Source organism: Schistocerca nitens, chromosome 5 (genome assembly GCF_023898315.1).
Source record: "Schistocerca nitens isolate TAMUIC-IGC-003100 chromosome 5, iqSchNite1.1, whole genome shotgun sequence".
Classification (NCBI taxonomy): domain Eukaryota; kingdom Metazoa; phylum Arthropoda; class Insecta; order Orthoptera; family Acrididae; genus Schistocerca; species Schistocerca nitens.
In genome coordinates this window covers 503014425-503035558 of record NC_064618.1, presented here as the reverse complement: position 1 = coordinate 503035558, position 21134 = coordinate 503014425, and the positions used below count along the sequence as shown (strand labels likewise).

Here is a 21134-nt window from a genome sequence, read left to right as displayed (position 1 = left end):
TGCTAGACTAGTAGTTTTAGATGAGGGAGATGTGTTTATGGAGGCTCACCCACTACTGTGTGCAACACTGTAGTTTTATTTCCACTGTATGTTGTGTTTACAACAATAAACCCCAATGCTGATATGACACAATATCATTTCTCCAGTATATCATGTGGCTCCTGGCCTGGTGAAAGACTTGATTTGGCACCACTCTGACAGTTTCATATGTATAATATGAACTTAATTCCACACAGTCATTCATCTGCAAACTAAAACATTAGTAACACCATGAAAAGGATCATGTCCATTATATTCAAAATAGGTTTTTGATGATATTTAATGGCTAATTAATGGTCTATATTGTTTCAACTTGGAACCAATTAGTATTTTGCAACTCCAAGACACAAATGAATTTAAGGAAGAAAGTGTCTACTCTTTTTCCAGCTCAACAATGCAATGTTGCAATAGAGAGAAGGAAATGAACTGAACATGAAAGGCTTTGATGTTTTCTGGCTGGTCTAACATAAATAAGGTGTTGCTGGTGGCTCAGTTGATATATGTTACTGAGTGTTTCCTATGAAAAGCCATTTAGTTCTTCACTAAAACATCAAGAATATTAAGAAAAATGTAAATTTAATAGAAATTTGCATAGAGTAGTAACTTTCCCATTATGCCTAAAATGAAATCAAATTACAATAAGATATTATTCTCTCTCTCTCTCTCTCTCTCTTTCTTTCTCTTTTTGTGTTTGTGTGTGTGTGTTTTTTTTGTTTGTTTATGAAACAATTGATTGTGGCTAAACAGCTAAAAATGTTGTCACACCATGAGGAGTAAATATAAAAAGTGAGCATCCATCCATCCATCCATCCATCCATCCTTCCTTCCCTCACTCCCTCCCTCCCACACTCACTCCCACATTACCAATGTTGACCCACACAATCGCTCCAGCTCACATGCTGTAAGAAAATGGAGAAATGGTGGAAGGTGCTATACCTGGGATTAAAACATGAAGAAAATAACAAAGGAGATAAATAGCAGCACAGCAAAATGTGACTGGCTGGCTGTTAACAAAAAACATGTGGGAGCCAATCACCCAGTTAGAACATTAAGAACATCTCCCTAAAATCTTAGGAAATATGTTGAACATATCACAAAACTTTAAAACTCTAATCATATTTGTCTGAATGTCACTTAATGCAGAGAGCACATCTTTTGGCAAATCTGTCACTATCCTCTGCCACATGGTTTAATAAAAATGCAGTGCACAGTGATCTGTACTCCACAAGCCCAACACATTGGAAGTCATCTTGCTGGTGCAAGAAACCATATGTCATAGGGCTGTGGCCTATGTGAAGACAAGTGGGGAGCACCTCATCCCATGTGTGTGGTTGGAAGGAGCTGTGACCCAGCCGGGTTGTAACTTTAATAGAAGCAGATTATTTTCTGTCATTTCCAGCCACTCTTCTTCCCATCAACACATGGTTCTGCACCTCCACAGTGAGGTAATAGTAGATGGCACACTGAACTAGCTGAGGATTACAACATGCCTCCTTAGTTGCTCTATTTACCCTTTTGTTCCTCACACACAACACACACACACACAAAAAAAGTTTTGCATCACCCTGGTTCCAAGAACACCTGAAGATAGATGTTGACTGTGGTTATAGTATCACAGACACAGTCCCTTCGACTGTTCAGAGGTGTCACTAAACCTGTGCAAAGATGTAAACAACTACGCATGAGCAGTGCCTATTAGACGGATTGGGTCCGACAGCCGAACAGTTCCCGTCATTCCACCAGGAAGGAGGTATACGGCTCGTGTTGTCTGTAGTTCAACCATGCCTTGAAGGTCAATACCACAGTTTGATTGCCTCTGCATTGTTACTTTGTGCCAGGAAGGGCTCTCAACAAGGGAAGTGTCCAGGCGTCTCGGAGTGAACCAAAGCGATGTTGTTTGGACATGGAGGAGATACAGCGAGACATGAACTGTCGATGACATGCCTCACTCAGGCTGCCCAAGGGCTACTACTGCAGTGGATGACCACTACCTACAGATTATGGCTCAGAGGAACTCTGACAGCAATGCCACCATGTTGAATAATGCTCAAACTGTGCGCAATAGGCTGCAAGATGCGCAACTTCGCTCCCGACGTCCATGGCAAGGTCCATCTTTGCAACCAGCAGTGCAGTACAGAGGATCTCAACATGCTGAATGGGCCACTCAGGACTGGCATCACTTTCTCTTCACTGATAATTGTCGCATATGCCTTCAACCAGATAATCGTCGGAGACATGTTTGGAAGCAACCCGGCAAGCTGAACGCCATACTCCGACCCGATAGTACAATGATATCGGCAGCATATTGGCAAGGCATTTGTCTTCATGGATGACAATTCGCACCCCCATCGTGCACATCTTGTGAACAACTTCCTTCAGGATAATGACATCGCTTGACTTGAGTGGCCAGCATGTTCTCCAGACATGAACCCTATTGAATATATCTGGGATAGATTGAAAAGGGCTGTTTATGGATGATGTGAACCTCCAACCACTCTGAGGGATCTACACCAAATCACCATTGAGGAGTGGGGCAATGTGGACCAACAGTGCCTTGATGAACTTGTGGATAGAATGCCACGGCAAATACATGCATGCTCAATGCAAAAGGATGTGCTACTGGGTATTAGAGGTACCCATGTGTACAGCATTCAGGACCACCACCTCTGAAGGTCTCGCTGTATGGTGGTACAACATGCAATGTGTGGTTTTCATGAGCAATAAAAGGGGCAGAAATGACTTTTATGTTGATCTCTATTCTAATCTTCTGTACAGGTTCCGAAACTCTTGGAACTGAGGTGATGCAAAACTTTTTTTGATGTGTGCATGTGCCCTGGCACCCAGCAGAAAGATGCCTCATTCCCCAAACTTTATTAGAGGAGAAGAACATCCTTGATACCCTGGACAACTTTAGCAGCTGGATACCAATGTTGCAGTAAAGGACACTCTGGCAGTTAGAAAACACAAGGAATTTAGCAGGCACGGCACACCTCAGCTCCAGTGCCCTCAATAAATATAACAAAACATTGTATTAGAAACATAAGCAGGAGTGTAATTGCTCCTGTACTGCACTAAATCTAAAATTACTGCTGGCCTCTAGAGTAACCAGGGTGGGAGTAGGTTAAAACCCCGGGTTTGAGCCTGTAGTGCCCCACACCAAGGGACTCCAGCATATATTTTGCAAGAATCCCAAACGATCTCGTTGCCTGTGGATGATTGGTAAAGAGGCATTCCATAGTTGGACAAATAATGGTATGATGCTCTCGGGAAGTGGGAGTGGTGAGGAATGTACACACCTGGTGGACTACAAGGAGTTGTCACTGGGTGGTAGTTGGTGATTCACGAGCCTCAGCAAAGAGACTGGGTATGGGGCTGTTCCTGTAAGTGCCCGTGGCTAAACTGATCCCCTCAATTTGTATAGTATACAACTTTTCAAGATGTTAAATGCCTTCTGTGATCTTGCCTAGGACCATTAGGTGTGGTAATCATGACAGTTTTGAGTTAAAAATGAGGCACTGAATCCTCACAGAGTCTTTCAAATGGAAGACAGTGTCCCACATAAGTAACTCAAGTAAAGTAAAAGCATGATAAGTATGATTAAAATGAACACACACACACACACACACACACACACACACACACACACACACACACACACTTCTCTGGTTACAATGTAAAACCAGTCTTTGCAGCCCCTGCCTCCAACCTCTTCACTGTAAGTTGCAACAGATGACTTCTTGTTCCAGTACTGGAGGAAGAGCAGATCACCACAAAATCGTCAATAAATAAGGAGCATCAGACAGGATTCCTTACTATGGACATTATACTGTGAACGGCTATGGCAAGCCTCTCCTTAGATTTGGATGACTGTGATGGCTTCTCTGTATGAGTTTCAGGTAATGATAATGATTGCAAAGCCTTGCGACCAGCAGCGTGGCTCCTCCAGCCACTGGCTGGTGACTGGTTGTAGACAGGCAAAAGCCTTGGAAGGAATTCTCCCGAGGGACCCTGTCCTGTCAAAAGACATGGAGGTGTAATGGGTGGGAGCAGTGTCACCAAAGGGGGTGACGTCATCATAGGTGTAGCATATGGCACTGTTACACATGCTGGGTGCAACTGCTCATACTTCTTCTTGGTCACTTGATAAGTTACTTTGTCCAGAGTCTTATATTACCTTATTTTCTTCTCTTTATGAAAAACAGTACAATCTGTGCTTTTCGCATTTAACACAGATGGGGGGAGGGGCACAAGGAGTGTTTACATGCAACTGTCGTCCACAATATCTACAGATGGGGCTAGCATTGCAAAGCCGAAGGCATGTGCCTAAATTTAAAATACATAAAGCACTGCATGGAAAAACAAACAAACAAACACACACACACACACACACACACACACACACACACACACACACTTTCGCATCACAATGGTACACCATCACCTTGACCTTTCAGGCAAAGAAATGTCCTCAAAGGCCAAGATGAAGGCACTGTTAGCAACCCTATTGTCCTTTGGTTCCCTATGGACACAACAAACGAAGTTGCTCCAAGTTGGTGTGTAGCTCACTATCTGATTGCTAGAGCAGGCCTTGGTGAAAAATGATGCCCTGAATCATAGTTAGACTATCATGGGGAGCGACAGTCACTAGTAAGTCACCCACCTTGTTACAAGCAAGCAGCACCCACGACTTGTCTTCTATGTTTTACACAAAGAATGACTGCTTTGTGGCCAAGAAGGAATCCCCACAAGTCCTCATGCAAACCAAATATTGCAGAGTATTTCTCTGCTTGCCATTTAGCCCTATGTTCCTCCCATGGCATAGCCAGGGAAGGGAACATTCTAGGATAATATCTTTCTGCATTGTACAAGGACTTTCCTTCCATTGAGATTGCTGGAGCCATATGGCCACCAGCAGGAGATAACTTCATCTGCTTCATTTGTGGTTCATCTGCCATGGTGCCACCCACTCTCAACACGGGCTCTACCCATGTGTGCCAACCACTCTTAGCAATGGCTACCTAACCAGCAATCCATTACTCAGGATCCCCTTGCCCCAGTCACGATGGGCACATACTCCTTAGCATACACGGTAAGTTTTCGGCTCAGGCATTAACAGTGCGATCCTTGCGTGGCCAGTGGGATATTACCATGCAAATGCTTGGCGACCCCCTTCAAAGAGCAGGTATTAAACGTAATTGCATACATGGAAGATCATCTGTAACTTACTAAAAAAATTATTAACAGATTTTGATTAAGTCCACAGCAATATCACTGTTTAGTGCATAAGAAAAACTATGGCTATTCAATGGAGGACAAGACACACTTGTTAAAATAACTGTCATTTGTACATTTCAAGGATGTTTGAAACAACTTACAGGATGTGCATAATACTGACCTAGTACATTATGCACATCAAATTGTGCGTGACATAGGTTATAGTGATTTCAAGGGAAGCAGTGGATCGTTGCATAACTTTAAACAGTGCTACAGAACTAGAAGACGTAAGATAACAAAATTTCAAACTTTGTGTCAACCTAACAAACTACAGAGTCAGCCAGAAATTTTGTAGATGAGATAAACAAACTTATCCCAGCATTCAGAACGGAATTTGTTTTCAACTTCGATGATCAAGATTTGAAGAGGAAGTGCTTATGAATATGAAAGGAACCCTGGAAATTATAGGGACCAAGAGTGTTTTATCAAGATCAAGCAACATCAATGACATATACAATTACGTCGATTGTTAATCTGAATGGTAAATTGGCTGGAGAGTTATTTATTGTGCTGCAAGGAGTTGGAAATTCTCTGTCCCCTATGATTCTTTTCACGTGTGTGATCTTGCAAGAGCAGTAGGGAATATTTACATCAGAGCAAGCTCGAGTGGGAAAATTAGCCCAAGAGAACTACAAATATGGCATGTGCACTGCTTTTGGCCAATAGCTGATCATAATTACTTGCTTTTGCTCAATTCCTTGTCTGCGTATAAAAATCATACTCCTTTAGAGCAAACTATCCTTCCTGAAAAGTGTGTGGCACTGCAGTTTATACCATCTGGAAACACTGGACAAATTTGGCCTCTGGATGTTTATATTTTCCATGTCTACAAAACATATTATCACACTATCTGCAACTATGCCTAAAGGACAGCCAGTTTCACAATAAGCTCCATGACAGATTGCTCCGCATTCGGTTGTGGTGACATCACATTCCTTCAGTTCTCATCACCCCTTTACATCAATATGCATTCTTTAAAAGTGGATACCTAACTAGCAGAACATCTTTCATGGTTTGTAACTCCCAAGGAGTTCTCCTTCAATCTTGATGGTACGAACCTTTGTGATCACTGTGGCATGCCCTTTTTTATTTGTTGTTCATGGTGCAAGTTACTGGTTTGTTATGTACATTTCTTGAATGTCTATAATCATTTTTTGTGAACTGTAATCCATAGATCCCATAGGAATGAAGCATTACATGAGCAGACCCATGTCAATTAATTTTGTGAAATGTAATTATTATTTCATAAATAATGTTTCAAAGATATAGCGGCAGTCAGCCTGTGACTGATTGCGATCGAATGTATGAAGAGTGTTCCTGCTCAGATATCTCTCTCTCTCTCTCTCTCTCTCTCTCACACACACACACACACACACACACACACACACACACTCTTTCTTGTCTGTTAGCCTTTGTAGTGATAGGATGCACAATAGCTGTGTTCCTTGCATATCAGTAAATAATCTTTATTTTGTGTAGACAAATCTGATGTCTAGTTCAGTCTCACTAGTTCTCATTTTAACAGTTCTCCCAGATACATGAAATGTTTTAATGTTTTATTGTTACAGCCAACAACCAATACGAGCTTAGCAGATCGTGGTGTGGAGATGCAAAGGCCGAATACAATTAGTACTCTGCTATTTATTCATTTGCAACTTGCTGCAGTGTCCCTGAAATTAACTGCTGATCATCATGAAGCATTTTGCAAACTTGAATGCAAGTGCAGAACCTTAAATGAGTTGGCCACAGTCTCGAAGTTATGATTCCATTTCGCCCATAAATAACAGATTCCAGCCCCGCAAAATTAATGGTGGTATTAAAAGATGCAATCTTCTCTAAATTTTACAGCATTTTCTAGAAGTCCATTTGGTCACTAACAGAAAAGCATCCATTATCATCAATTTCTGTCTGCTCCAGTTAATTTTGACATTTTTTCTTTCAGTGATTAATTTCAATTTCCACTTAAAACCAAATTTTAGTAATCTTGCATGAGCAGATGCATCAGAGGTTGATCACTGCATCTCCCAGACACTCACTTCCTGTCACCCTCCTGATGTACATAGTGAATCATTAATAGCTAATATTTTTCCTGTCATAATTGTTACCACAACATTTTGAAATGAGCTTTACTAAAGATTGAACTTGTGACTTTGTGCTGAAGTGGTTCCTTGTCAGTCTTGTGAAAAGATGAGTGGCCCATATGACATCTGAAGATGAATCATGAGAGACACCAAAGAGAGTGATGTTGACACTGTCGGACTACTTACTTCCTATCTCTGTCTGCAGCTGACGCTTGGCTTTTGATTTTTTGGACTGGGGAGGCTTCAGACCCACAGCCATGGAAGTGGTAATGGCAGTGCTGGGTGGAGGACCAGGCAAGCCATTGGAGAGACAGGGACCTCTGCATCGTCATCAGACTTTTCTGATTTTCTGGGGGAAGGTACAGGCTTCGAAATAACTGCAGCAATGCAAGTGCATTGACAAACACAAGTACTAGTGCTGACACTAGCAACCCCCATTTGTGTACAAACATCAGCTTTCTGAACAGGCTTTTTAAGAGCTGACGCAAAGGAGGTAGCAAATGGAGGTGGCTGCATGGGCTTATACATATTTTTGGTCTCATTGTATGGGATGTGCTTCATAGTTTTAATCTCTTGTAGCTTCTGTTCTTCCAGATAAAAGCTGCAATCCCTACTCCAGACAGGATGATTCCCAGAGCACTTCACACACTTCAAAGGAGATGAACAAATGACTCCATTGTGGGCAGTCTTACCACATTTGCCACAAGTGGCTTCTCTCTCATATCCTAAAGTGCTGGCATTTAAAAAAGCACAGTGTGTTTGGGACATAAGGCCACACACTTAAGTGAAGTAAATCTGCCCTGACATGCCCTGGGAGATTTTACCAGATTTTAATCCACCTCTTCACGATATTTTGCATACTGACCATACCTTCTTGAGCCCACTCATCTCTCAGTCTTTCTTTGGGAATGTCCAGCAGATCCCTGCATGGCACAACACCTTTGCTTTAGTTCAAGGCAGTATGAAGCTGTTTCAATGGAATATTCCCCCAGGCTTTTCAGTTTCTACAGGTTTGTCACTTGTTGAGAACTAGAGCTTTAAACCAACAGTGTTCCATTGCACAACCTCTTTACAGATTTTAATGTACCAGCGATGCCCTATAAACCCTTCTGAATGTGCAAAGGGGGCAACATTTTCAGAGCCACTCTCTCTTATTTTAACTATCAAAAACACATTCTGAGCTGCAGTGTGTGTTCTGTTACCAAATACTGAACTATTCTGATAAAATACAGTATCTGGAGGACTTGTCACATGGGGCCCTTTGAGTAATTGAGAGTTGGTACTTACTGGCAGCCCACCCATTCTGCTACAAGGAGAAAATTGTTATGGTTTCCTCTTGGTTTCATGAGCAGCTGGGGAAATAAGGAGTCCACTCACACAGAGCCCCACTTGGTTAGGTAAGCCCCATACAACTGAGGTGAGATGTGGCAGATTCCCCATAGATTGAGTGCTAACAACTGTTCCACATCAACGGCCATGCACCTCACTGGCATGCAGCACATCCTGGGACTAATGGCTTTCTTTTATAGAGGTTTTTATCATCTGCCCTGTCAGGCCGAGATCTCTTTCCCTGTGACATGCAAGTTCCATCGCTGAGCTGTACAGTGGTTGCTGAAGCATGCCCAGAGCTTATAGTGACAGATTACAGGCAGTGCTTACCAGTCCCCACCTCGGCAACCCAGGGTCACCTAGCCCATACCCAGCAAATGAATGCTGGGCTCCGGAGAGCATTCATCATTCTAATGCACATTGTTTTGCAGTTGCAGTGAAGCATTCACAAAGTTTACAATACTATGAGGCCGAGTATGAGCAGCTGCCTATTTGGAGTGCCAGGTATTCTAAATCATGATTATACATCATTACAGCATCTCCACACTGTTTGCACAATTTGACTCCTCCTGGAGGTTATCTGTGGCTATACTTTGATTAAAATACTGTTGGGACTGACATTTTAGTAAGCTCAGTGGTAGGAGCCAACCGTGTCTTTTTCTCAGCCTCCATATAATCACAGTGTTGCCTGATTTGCAAGCAAAGCTTTGTCAGGCAATTCAGATGACATAGGGTGAAGGGGGAAGACCTAAATATTAAGTGACTTACATTGGTCACATGAGTACATGGTAAGCAACAATGTCCTCTCCCCCACCAACATTTGCCAACCACAAAGTTACTTTATGCGAACTATGCTGATGTGCGAGCATTTTACACTTCCACAACATCAGCTTTCTCAAGTCAACCATGCCTTTCCAAAATAGGCAAAGCACTGTTTATTAGCTAAATACAGCTTTTGCACTAGATTTCACTATTCAGCATTTAGAAACAAGTGATGGTGTTTATGATGTTATGTTATACTGTATTGTTCCTATCAAAATGTTCATTACGTAAGTAGCATGAAGCAATAAATCACATATTGAGGCACAGCTGTAATGAACTTGCACCGCATATGGGACATGATACTTCTCACACCCTACAAAACTCATTTTGTAGCAAGGGACCACCTATTAGCAGTTGCATTGGTAGGTGCATTCCAGCCTCTGAATAGTTTATTCACATTATTCATTCCTTTGAATTGTGCTATGGTCTGTGGTATTCAGATCAATCAATCACGATTTTTTTTAATCTAAAACTACCAATTTCTTTTCCAGATTGATCAAATTTTTGCTTATCTGAAAATGTCATTAATTTGTTAGTTTGTTAAAAAAAAATAATAATTTAGAATCAAAAAGCAAAGCAACAATAGAAAACCTAAAACTTACCACATGCTCTGCTACATCAAGACGCCTGCGTTCCAGTTCAAGGGCAGTAAGTGCACTTAGTTGGGAGCTTACAATAGCTACTTGCTGCACAAGCCCCCATGAGCGTGCATCACCTCGCTCCAACAGGGCCCCAACAGCTGCACGTTGCAACTCCTCATCTTTGTGCAATCTTCTCAAGAGCTCATTCTTGTTCTGATCCTGGCTTGACAATAAGCTCAGCAGCTGCTGGTTATTTTCCAGTTCCCTGAATTGAAAGTAGTATGTCACTGTTCATAGTGCACAAAATTCTCAAAAAATACATAATCTATACACACAGAAAATTATACTGCAAAGCAGACACACAATACTGTCATCAAAATTATTTTTCCTGTTATTAACTGAACCAATAAAGTTGTCAGAAGTGTATAATGAAAACCAATGTAACAAGAGTACTATATGCAATGCAATATCATACATTCAATCACACTCGAATTGAGGATGGATGGGTGGGTAGGTGGAAGTGTTGGTGGGGTGGGGGTGGGGAGGAGGGAGGGGAGGAGAGGGGGGAAGGGTGGGAGGCAATAAATATGCAACAAAACTGTAAATTCAGTTTCACTTTATACATAATTTCCTCTGACATTATTGTCCTTTACAAAAGTGACGATATGAAAGTAACAATCACAATCGTCAAGATTTGTTCAACAGTTTTCGTCAAAGTAGCCTACTATAGAATATGGAATCAGTTTTCTGACAATTGTTCAGTCTGATTATAGCAATGGCTTCTATGCAAAGACAGTCACATTTCATCTAACAAAGTTCTAACAGAAATATAATGAAAATGACAGAATCTTACCATATAGAGGAGACACTGAGTCACACACAGACACAATGAAAAGACTGCTATATATTCTAGCTTTTAGCCGCGAGGCTTTCTTCTAAAGTAGAAAACAGACACAAGCACAACACACACACACACACACACACACACACACACACACACACACAACTATTGTCTCTAGCCACTGTGCCCAGACTGATGTTTTGACGAACTGTTGTTGTGATGGCATTGTGGGCATACAATGAGGGCATAGATTGGTAATTTGTAGACCTGGGTTTGATTCCTGCTGATAACAACATTCTTTTTTCCTTTTTACTTTCTTCCTCACAACGTTGAACTATCCACTATAAAATTTAAAAGTAACACTTCAATTTATACACACACAATTAATATACTCCATATAGTTATGATTGCTATCCCTGTATGTCAAAAGGCTACATGTTAAATAGTGGTAAAACAAGTGAGTATATGAAGCAGTATGAAAGTGTTTTCTGTAGATGATCTGTTAAAGAGGCACTTTTCTAGTAGACCTCTGGAGGAGAAAGTGAAATTTAAAGAGTTAAGCTGATGTACCTCAAATGTAAATCTAACAACAGAGGTGTGTGGGATAGGCTTACTGATTTGGCATACGTAACTTTGGAAATTTCGAAACACTTCTTAATTGCTCAATCAATAAGCTCAAATATTCACACACGCTTGCAAATTTAGAAGGTTTATCCCATTATCAAAGAAACTGAATTTGTTAAAACCTTACAAAGTTAGTCGGAAAGACTCTATTATAGAACATTTATAGGTCTCTATCAAAAATAAAAAAAAGCTAAAATTAATTATTGAAAAAATCTGGAAGACAGGAAAACTCTCAGGAGAGTGGAAGGCGTGATACATCCACTACACAAGAAAGGCAATGAACAAGATGTTAACAACTTTATTTGCAGCAAGCTGCATGTAACATTTTCCAAGACTGCAGTAAGCAGAGTGCAAACAACACTGGAGTGTAATTTAAGTGAAGGATGGGCACATATGTTCTGAACAAATATGTAATACGGAGTCAATCACTTGACACAGATTGCCGAATTCAAAAAGTCAGCAGTTTTCTTTGAACATGCATATCGTGCAAACATAGAGTATGAGGGAGTTTTAGAGTGCCATTGTCAAGACTCAATGGTGGGTGAGTGGTCTCGAGCATAGAATGATAATTTGCAGATCCTGGTTCAGTTTCCCCAGACACTGATACTTTTTTATTTTATTTTATTCCTTGCAATGTTAAACTATTAATTATAAAATTTAAATATAATATTTAGACAGTTCAATTTATAAACATAAATTAATATACTGAATTTAATTATTATTACTAGCATTGTAAGTCAAAAGCCTATAGGCCATCACATTGTAACTTAAGTTTAATTGGGTATAATTTCCTTATTTGTATGATTTTGGTACTATATAGAATGACATACAGATGTATTGTTTAAAATGAATAAATGGCAAGCACACAACTGAAATTAAGCTATGAGAAACATTAAAATTAAAGAACTTTAAAAGAAATAAGTCCTACAGGACTGCCAGTAACGTTTATATGTTTAGATAAATCCAGTCTAATTATTAGTTCAATTAATATAAGACAATTGTTATTTAGTTGTATCTGTATGCCACTGATGCTAGGTCATAGAATCTGTCATAAGATTAGCAGAACTTTTTAAAAGGAAAAGGTCACAATATGAAATTCCAGATTGAAATAACAACAACTTATAGAACACAAATTTATTTCAATTACATCCTAACAATGGACAGAGTTACAGTCAACATGAGGAAGAATTTTCTGAAGGAAAAAGAAGGAAGGATGCAACTTTACTCACTGGCTCAACAATGTGCGAGTTGTCTCAGCTCTGTCTTGCTCATACTCCCTCAACTTCTGTTCATGTTTCCCTTCTTCTTCTAGCAGTGCCTCCATTGCATCTGAAAATTATTTTTGACAAATGTAACATAACTATCTACAACAAAGAAGGAAATTTCACTCACTTTCTAGCATTGTAGCATAGCCCTGTTTTTTACTCTTTCACATACTCTTCAGAAACTTAATCATAGGAGTTGCTTCTTATGCCCAGCCTATACTGTCAACCTATTACTTGCAGCCTACAATGCTGTATCCAAGACAGTAACCACAGAACTTTCAGACACTACTGTTGGCAGCCACGAAGTTCTCACACCTGTCTGCATTAGCATGTTTCAAATACGGGCCATTTTTTGATAATATCTTGTTAAACACCTATTATATCACTATCAGTCAACTTCATTCTTTACGAATCCACTAATGGATTTCGAATGTGGATGATATATCTGTGTTTCTATAAAAAGTGCGCAGCATGATATTTGTTCGATTTCTCACAGATGGTATTGATGAAAAAATTGTACAAAACGAAACCAGTTATAAAAATATTTTTGGATGTAGTTGTTATTTCTGGCATGGCAGAAAGTGAAGTAAATTATGATTGCTTCTTAAATACATTTAGTTTCAACAGACAGAACCAAGTATAAAAAAATGTGGCCTCGAAAAATTAATGTATGTATTGAATGTCTCTTACCATTAACCACTACATAACTTGCAGATGCAGCATACGGACTGCTCAATTGATATAGAACTTCCTCTTCAGATTTCTGCAGTATATAGTGTTGGAAACTTGTGCAGACTGTTGGACACATAATTATAACAGCAGACATGTACATTTTCACATAAGTGAACGGATCACATTTGTGGCTCTAAGTTTTTTGTTAGAAACTGTACAGTTAATTTCCCAGAATAGATCTGATTGCCAGCTGGACAGAAACGGGTCATGAAATTCAATTGCAGACTTTTTTGCTTCTTCTGCTGAGAAAGTTATGAGGACAGTCTTTCGGGAAAGTGAGGGAGCCATTCTCGTGAATGTCTTGCTAGAAGGGTCAGTCATTAATTCAGATGCATATGTGCAGACAGTAGGCAAACTCAAGAACCATCCGACATGTTTGGTTTGATAAAAATCCAAAAGAAGTCTTGCTCCAACATGACAAAGCACGTCGACACACAAGTCTCAGAACCCAGGAACACATCACTAAATAGGGTTGGACATCATTGTCTCATACATGGCACTGTATGGTTTCCACCTGTTTGCATCACTTACGGATTCTCTACTTAGGACACACTTTGAACATAACAATTAAAGTAGTGAAAATATGGCTATTAGCACAGCACAAGAGTTTTTACCACCAGAAAGTATATGCTCTTCCACAATGCTGGCATAAGGCCATAAAACATGATGTGGCACTGTAGAAAAATAGTACCTGCAAAAGAAATGTTGAATTGATATTGTCACCAAACAAATTCTAACTCTAAAGAATAAATATTTTCTAAAAAAAAAGGGGGAAGAAGAAGAAGAAGAAGAAGAAAAGAAGAAGAAACTGTGGGAGTTATCTATTGAATAATCCTGATATTACTGCAATGCCTGGTATTTACTGACAACTACGGAAGTCTGGATTACATAGCAGCTATCAAGGAGACACTCCATGATGAACACTGATTCTGTGATTACCATTTGCTGAAAACATTATCAATTATGACTGGCAGAACACAATTTTTTTTTTTTTTTTTGATAATCAGTATTTTTGTCAGGAAATTACGGTCTAGTATACTCTGATTAAAATTATTTTGTGAATGACAGATTGCAGTGGCAGGAGTCAGTCTCCAATTCAAATGTCTGTGATGGTGCAGTAGTAGTTTCCAGAACAAAATGAAATATCAGTTCGTATATGGTCTCCTCCTCCACTAGACCTCAGCTCCACTGAAAATATACAGGTAGAGACAAAACTGACCATATGAGAAAACTGACCAGAAGATATGCCAAAACCTATAACGACCTTTGGAGCACTTGGGAGGAGAATGGCAAAAAGTTAGAGATTTATTAACCAGCACATCCACACACCATTTAGTAGAACACATGTGGTTCTTGAAGTTGGAAGCTCCTGGTTGAGATATCAAAGAAACAACATTCTGTACGTATTGGAGGGCAGAAAGTATCCTGTTAACAACTGAGAACTGTTTGTTGTGTTGATTTTGTGTTTTCTATATATTGAAACAGCAATATACAAAAAAATTAATGGCTGCACTTCACAGCCACAGAGCTATGCACACATTATACTAACTACTGTAACATCAAAGTACTTCTTACCACTGTCTTGCCCTTGAGTCTACCTCGCATCACCAACTGAATCTATTGGGTCTGTAGTTTTATTTATGACACGACTCAATTTTCTTGTGCGATTTCGGAGATTGGATCCTTATTCTGAATGTCAAAAATGTGTTAAAAATTCAATTATACTGATAATCAAAAGTGTTCTTTACTTTTTGAGCAGTATTGTACACCCTCCAATGTGACTGGTTCTTGTGTGACTAATATTTAAATTCAAAATAAAACATAATTCAGAAACCATGCAAAATGTGGTAACCAAAGAAATAGGAGAAAAGTAACAGTAATAGTAAAGAAATAAGTAGATATGAAGCAAACTGAACAGCAAGAAAGATGGTGATGGGAGGAAAGAGACTTATTTGTTTGTGTTTGGTAGGTACTTACAGAGGAGAACCATCACAGATGTGGGAAGTGCCAAGCTATATTTCAGCAAAGAGAAATAGCTGTCGGAAATTAATCCTGCAAGTTGTATTAAGAATTATTTATCATGAACTACTACATTCTCTTTGTCCTCACACAGCTGCAATTAAGAATAATAAAATTATCAGAAATTTTCTACATTGAAAGAAAACTTGCATGTCCTCATTTAAGCTAAGTAGCTGCTGATTCTTTGCTACAGCTTACTTACTATTTCCATCACTGCAATTAATAATTTCCAAAGAATTAGCTAAATTATGGAAGAATAGATCTCTCTTTATGGCCAACACACTTTCCAATCATGCAGCTAGCAAGTCTTCAATTCTTGGAGTAAATGATCATATAATTTGTAGAATGGGAGTGTCTAGCAAGATGTATTTTGTTGTGAGAGGCTAGTAATACATATTTAAATTTAATGTTTAATTTCCACAGCCCTAATTTCTCATTATGTATCAGCCTATCATGTGTTAAAAATGTTTACACACAAATAAAGATCCCGCAATGAATCCTACACTATGAGAAAACTCTTCACAGAAATTATTTTTGTATGGTGTAATGTGGTTTCACAAATCACAGTTCATTCATAATCAATTTTCATCATTATTATTATTATTATTATTATTATTATTATTATTATGTATTGAGTATTGGAAAATGAGTACTATAATTCCACAACTTTTGAAGCAAGTTTTGCATTGTGTATAGTCACATATTGTGCGCAGTATTTGTACTGCTGCATTACATATCGTCTTTCGATTGGCTGAATTACTCCTGCAGATAATCCTATATGACAACAGGAAATGAAAGTATGTAAAATGTATAAATAAGTATACTTCAGTCACATTATTGAAGATGCACTAGATAATATCTGTGAAGGACAAGGTATACAATGGTGAGAACCAGCGCCACAGACTACACACTTCTTGGGAGTCAATACCTTTTATTATTATCTGAGAGATCATCTCACATAACTTGTATGTGCAGTGGACTTTCCTAATGCAGGGACACTTCATCAAACTGTCATGGATATAAGTAAAACTATTTTATGCCGTCTATTGGGGTTCCAAAGTTTACAACAGTCCATGGTGTGTGCATGCAGTGAGGACATTTTGGACATTCACGATTGGTTTCTGACATCATGGTTTTGAAGAACGTTCTTTCATTAATGAAAGATTTGTGTGTATCTGTCATTATAGCCTGTTTCTTCTGTTAGAGTGAGAAACCCACTCACAGAAGTTTGTAAAATTATTTTGGACATAAACTGTAAATCACACTGTTGCTTCCTGGTGGATTAAAATTGTGTAATGAACTACGATTTGAACACAGAACATATGCCTTTTGTAGGAAAATGCTCCCCGCTATCAATGTACAGCTCACGAAGCACCCTCACAGCAGTACTTCCACCAGTACCTCTGTCCTACTTTCCAGACTTCAAGGCAAAAGATTCAAGTTCAAGTCATGGTCTGCCACACAGTTTTAATTTGCCACAAAGTTTCAAATCAGCACACACTCAATTGCAAAGTGAAAATTAATTCTGGAAACCATTCTCCAGGCTATGGCTAAGCTGTTTCTCCATGATATTTTTTCCAGGAGTGCTAGTCCAACTAGGTAAGCAGGGAAACTTCTGCGACGTTTGAAAGGTAGAAGAGAGTTCCTGCCAGAAGTAAACCTGTGAAGGCAAGCTGAATGTCACGCTTGGTCAGTTTAGTTGGTAGATCATTTGCCCACGAATAGCAAAAGTTATGGGTTTGATTCTCAATTCAGCATGCATTTCTAATCTAACAGGAATTTTTTAGTGTAAATCTCCTAACAAACATTCATATCCAGCAATATTATTTCTTAAATTTGAACAGCAAGTTGAAGAAATATTTATGTTGAAAGCTGCATGTTCTGCATCACTGTTGTAAAGATTCACCCAGACCCAGCATTCATTTAGATGCCTGTGATAATCCTCCTAAACATACACTAAAATTAAACAGTGGAAACACTTTTAATACATAGGACTGGACCAAGAAAGTCCTTCTTCAGACTCCTGGTTTGACATATTGTTGAACAGTCCTACCAGTTTTCAGAATTTTGTGCTGTTGATGAAAATTTCATGTTTCCCAACTGACACATTTGCAGCCACGCACTGAAGAACAGACTTACTATAAGAAATGACAGTATCTTTTAGCATCTACCACAACTGATTTGCTCTTTAAAATTCAATCTAGTCTCAACAAGCTGGCTACAATCTAAGCTGTCCATGGGCAAAAGATGTAATGTTGTGATTATTAACTAGTGCTGGGAGGGGGTGTAGTCCTGGGAACTAACAGCATATGATGGTCATATATACTGTAGTCCAATTTAAATTAACTGATATCTGACATTTAAGGTCCGAAGTTGCGTCACTGTTGTGACAAGTTTACCTGCAGGCATCTATCACAGCAAAGAAAACTGTCTGCAACAAAGGTTTGGATCCATCTTCACTGTGGGGTAGCATCCAAACAACTGCAGAGATAAAGGAAGAGGCACTATTTTTTGTGAACAATAAGCCAAGTAAGAAAAACCTAAATTATGTCATGATTGAGAAGAACAGAGCACTTCGGATCACAATTAGCAACCTTATGCCAGCATAGACTAAATCTGAGGTTTAACAGAATCAGAGACAATCATTTCTACAAATTAATGAAAATTCTGCTTTTGGAAGAAATATAAAGTGTGTGTTCCAGATTACAGGAGAGGACCACTGCCACCCCCTCTCCGTTTGCAAACATTAATGGGTACAAATGCCACTGGTTAGGGTTTGCAAAGACAAATAAAGGTAAGTGAGGTGTTCAATAGGGACATTGGAACATCTTATTTTACTAGTAACATGCCTTTTGTTTTGAGGACTCGGAATCATCGCAAAATAAATGAGCAAGAGAGTGTTTGTCTTTGGGTCAAAGGATCCGGTACATGTTATGAAATAAAAGTTGTTGGTGATTTTGTTTATTATTATAAACATTAAATAAAGTGTGTGTCCTTGAACATTTTTCCTTAAAAAAAAACTACACGTTGATCTTGCCAAAAGCCGAGAAGTGATCCTTCTTGGTGTTGTAGCACTCAGGGGCAGGCGCACGCACGCACGCACGCGCACACACACACACACACACACACACACACACACACACACACACACACACACACACAGAGAGAGAGAGAGAGAGAGAGAGAGAGAGAGAGAGAGAGAGGGGGGGGGAGGGGGGAGGAGGGGATGAAATGGACCACAAAGAATAGGAGCTGTAAAGATGAGTAGAAAGTAGCCAATACACACCTATGAGGCTCTTGCCACAAGATAGCATATAAGTTATGACACAATGTGTGTGTGAACAAGGAAACAGTATGTACAGGAAATTATGTATAAGTGTACAATTTGTTACATCCAATGTGGTAGCAGTATGAAAATATTGCTCATATGAAATGAGTTAAATTCATGACTACTTTGCTTCTCTTGGGATTTAGACAATCCTGCAGATATAAAAAAACTAGTAACACTTTTTTAAAAACTTCTAGCAATATGTATTTCTTACTGTGAATAAACAGCAGATGAGTTTTGCTATTTGGGCACCAAAATAGCTGACGATTGCCGAAGTAGAGAGGATGTAAAATGCAAACAGTCTGTAACACAAGAAGTATAAAAAGAGGAATTTGTTAACACAAATATAAATTTCAACATTACCAAGTCTTTTCTGAAAGTATTTTTCTAGAGTATGCCCTGGTACAGAAGTGAAAAAATAGAAGATAAGCACTTCAGACAAGAAGAGAACAGAAACTTTTGGAATGTGGTGCAACAAAAGAATGCTGAAGATTAGACGGATAAATGGAGTAACTGATGAGGAGGTACTGAATCAAATTGGGAAAAAAAGAAATTTATTGCACATCTTAACCAAAAGAAGTGACTGATATTACACAGTCTATGGAGTGAAATAATTATCAATTTCATAATGGTGCTCAAAATAGTGGGGGGACCAAGGCTGTAAGCCAGTTCAAATGGATGTGGATGCAACAGTCACGCAGAGGCTTGCACAGGATATAGCAGCGTGGAGAGTTGAATCAGAGCAGTCTTTGGACTGAAGACCAGAACAACAACAAAAATGTGGAATTAACTGCTAATATTTTATTTCTGCTATTTTGTTGAAAACACATTTTGAGACTGTGATTGTATACAAAATAACAAAACACAGGCTGATTCTTGTGAAGAAGATGACAGCAACCAGTCAATTTTTATAATGCTATTTACTCATGTAAGTAGTACCATTACTGGTTTCCAACTGACAGTTTTGTCATCAGATGGCTTGTTCACATTGGGATACATTCCTGTAGTAGTTTACATTACTTTCACTTTTTACTCCCCCATACGGTGAAAATTCCTTGGGCTGGTGGTGCCCTACAACCAAAACACAATGTGTGAAACTGTGTATTTAATGGTAACTGTGCCTTATAATGATTTCAAACCACAAATGACGTAAACAAATTAACATTAATAATTTGAAAAAGTACAAAAAACTAATGTAAAATACAACAAAAATGTATCTTAAAGTGAACAAGACATCTGATGACAAACCAGGGGGTTCGGAATCAGTAATGGTGCTATTTATTTGAGTAAATAGCATTATAAAAAGAGGCTGTTTGCTATTATCTCCTCTGCAAGAATCAACCTGTATTTTGTTTCTGGGATACTTTACTTTCTGTGGTATCCTACAAGTGTGTTACAGTATTACACAAGCAGCATGATCAATTTTATCTTCCTTATCATACTCACTAAGTATTTCCTGTTGATGCAGGTGCTGATACTCCTCTTGTCGTAAATTGAAAAGCTGCTCTTCTTGCTGTCGTTCTTTCTCTAAGAGAAGCTGCAAATGTTCCACATTAGCTTCGCTTGCACTTAATGACAGCAGTTGAGAAATCATATGGTCTGTTGTTTGCTCAACTGAAACACAAATGAAAGTAAATTATGCACAACACAAAATTGTCCTTTGCAAACGGAAACTGGTAAAACTGCCAGATAGCATCACAAGTGATCAAGAAATTACACTGGTGCTCAACTACCTGATACATAAGAAGAACAAATTTGCAACTTTCTACAATGAGGAGTTTAAAATTCTGAGATGTTAACAAAAAAGATTTTTTGGGTCCAATCACAATTTCAGTTGTCATACCTGTTTGCAAATGTTCGATTAAACGTCGTCTTTCTGATTCACGCTCTCGGTGAGCACGCTGTATCTCATCTTCCAGTCTGATCTGTTGTTCCAGTAAATCTCCCAGCAACTGCAAACGAAACAGTAATACTATAATTATTACAAGAATCATGCAACATTAGATTTATAAAATAAAAATAATCTTGAAAGGGCAAAGAATTGCTAAATGATTAACTGAATGTTATTTTTCCAGATAATAATCATGCAAAGTGGAAGATGACACTGAAGACACTACTGAGGATGTGAGGCCAGTGAGCATCAAGCTAAATTACAGGAAAAGGCATAATATCTGTGGAGGTGCTAGGGAAAGAAGGGTA

At 38.9% G+C, this 21134-nt stretch overlaps 1 protein-coding gene across 1 annotated transcript in view; it reads right to left on the bottom strand.

Moving 5' to 3' along the window:
* LOC126259635 (E3 ubiquitin-protein ligase LRSAM1-like) overlaps window positions 1–21134 on the bottom strand; it is a 179567-nt gene that overhangs the window by 35651 nt on the left and 122782 nt on the right. The window contains exons 7-10 of the mRNA XM_049956560.1: window positions 20779–20887; window positions 20382–20549; window positions 12821–12920; window positions 10148–10391 (exon numbers count right to left, since the gene is read on the bottom strand). Of these exons, the coding sequence (XP_049812517.1) occupies window positions 10148–10391; window positions 12821–12920; window positions 20382–20549; window positions 20779–20887 (621 nt within the window). The remainder of the gene's footprint in view (window positions 1–10147; window positions 10392–12820; window positions 12921–20381; window positions 20550–20778; window positions 20888–21134) is intronic.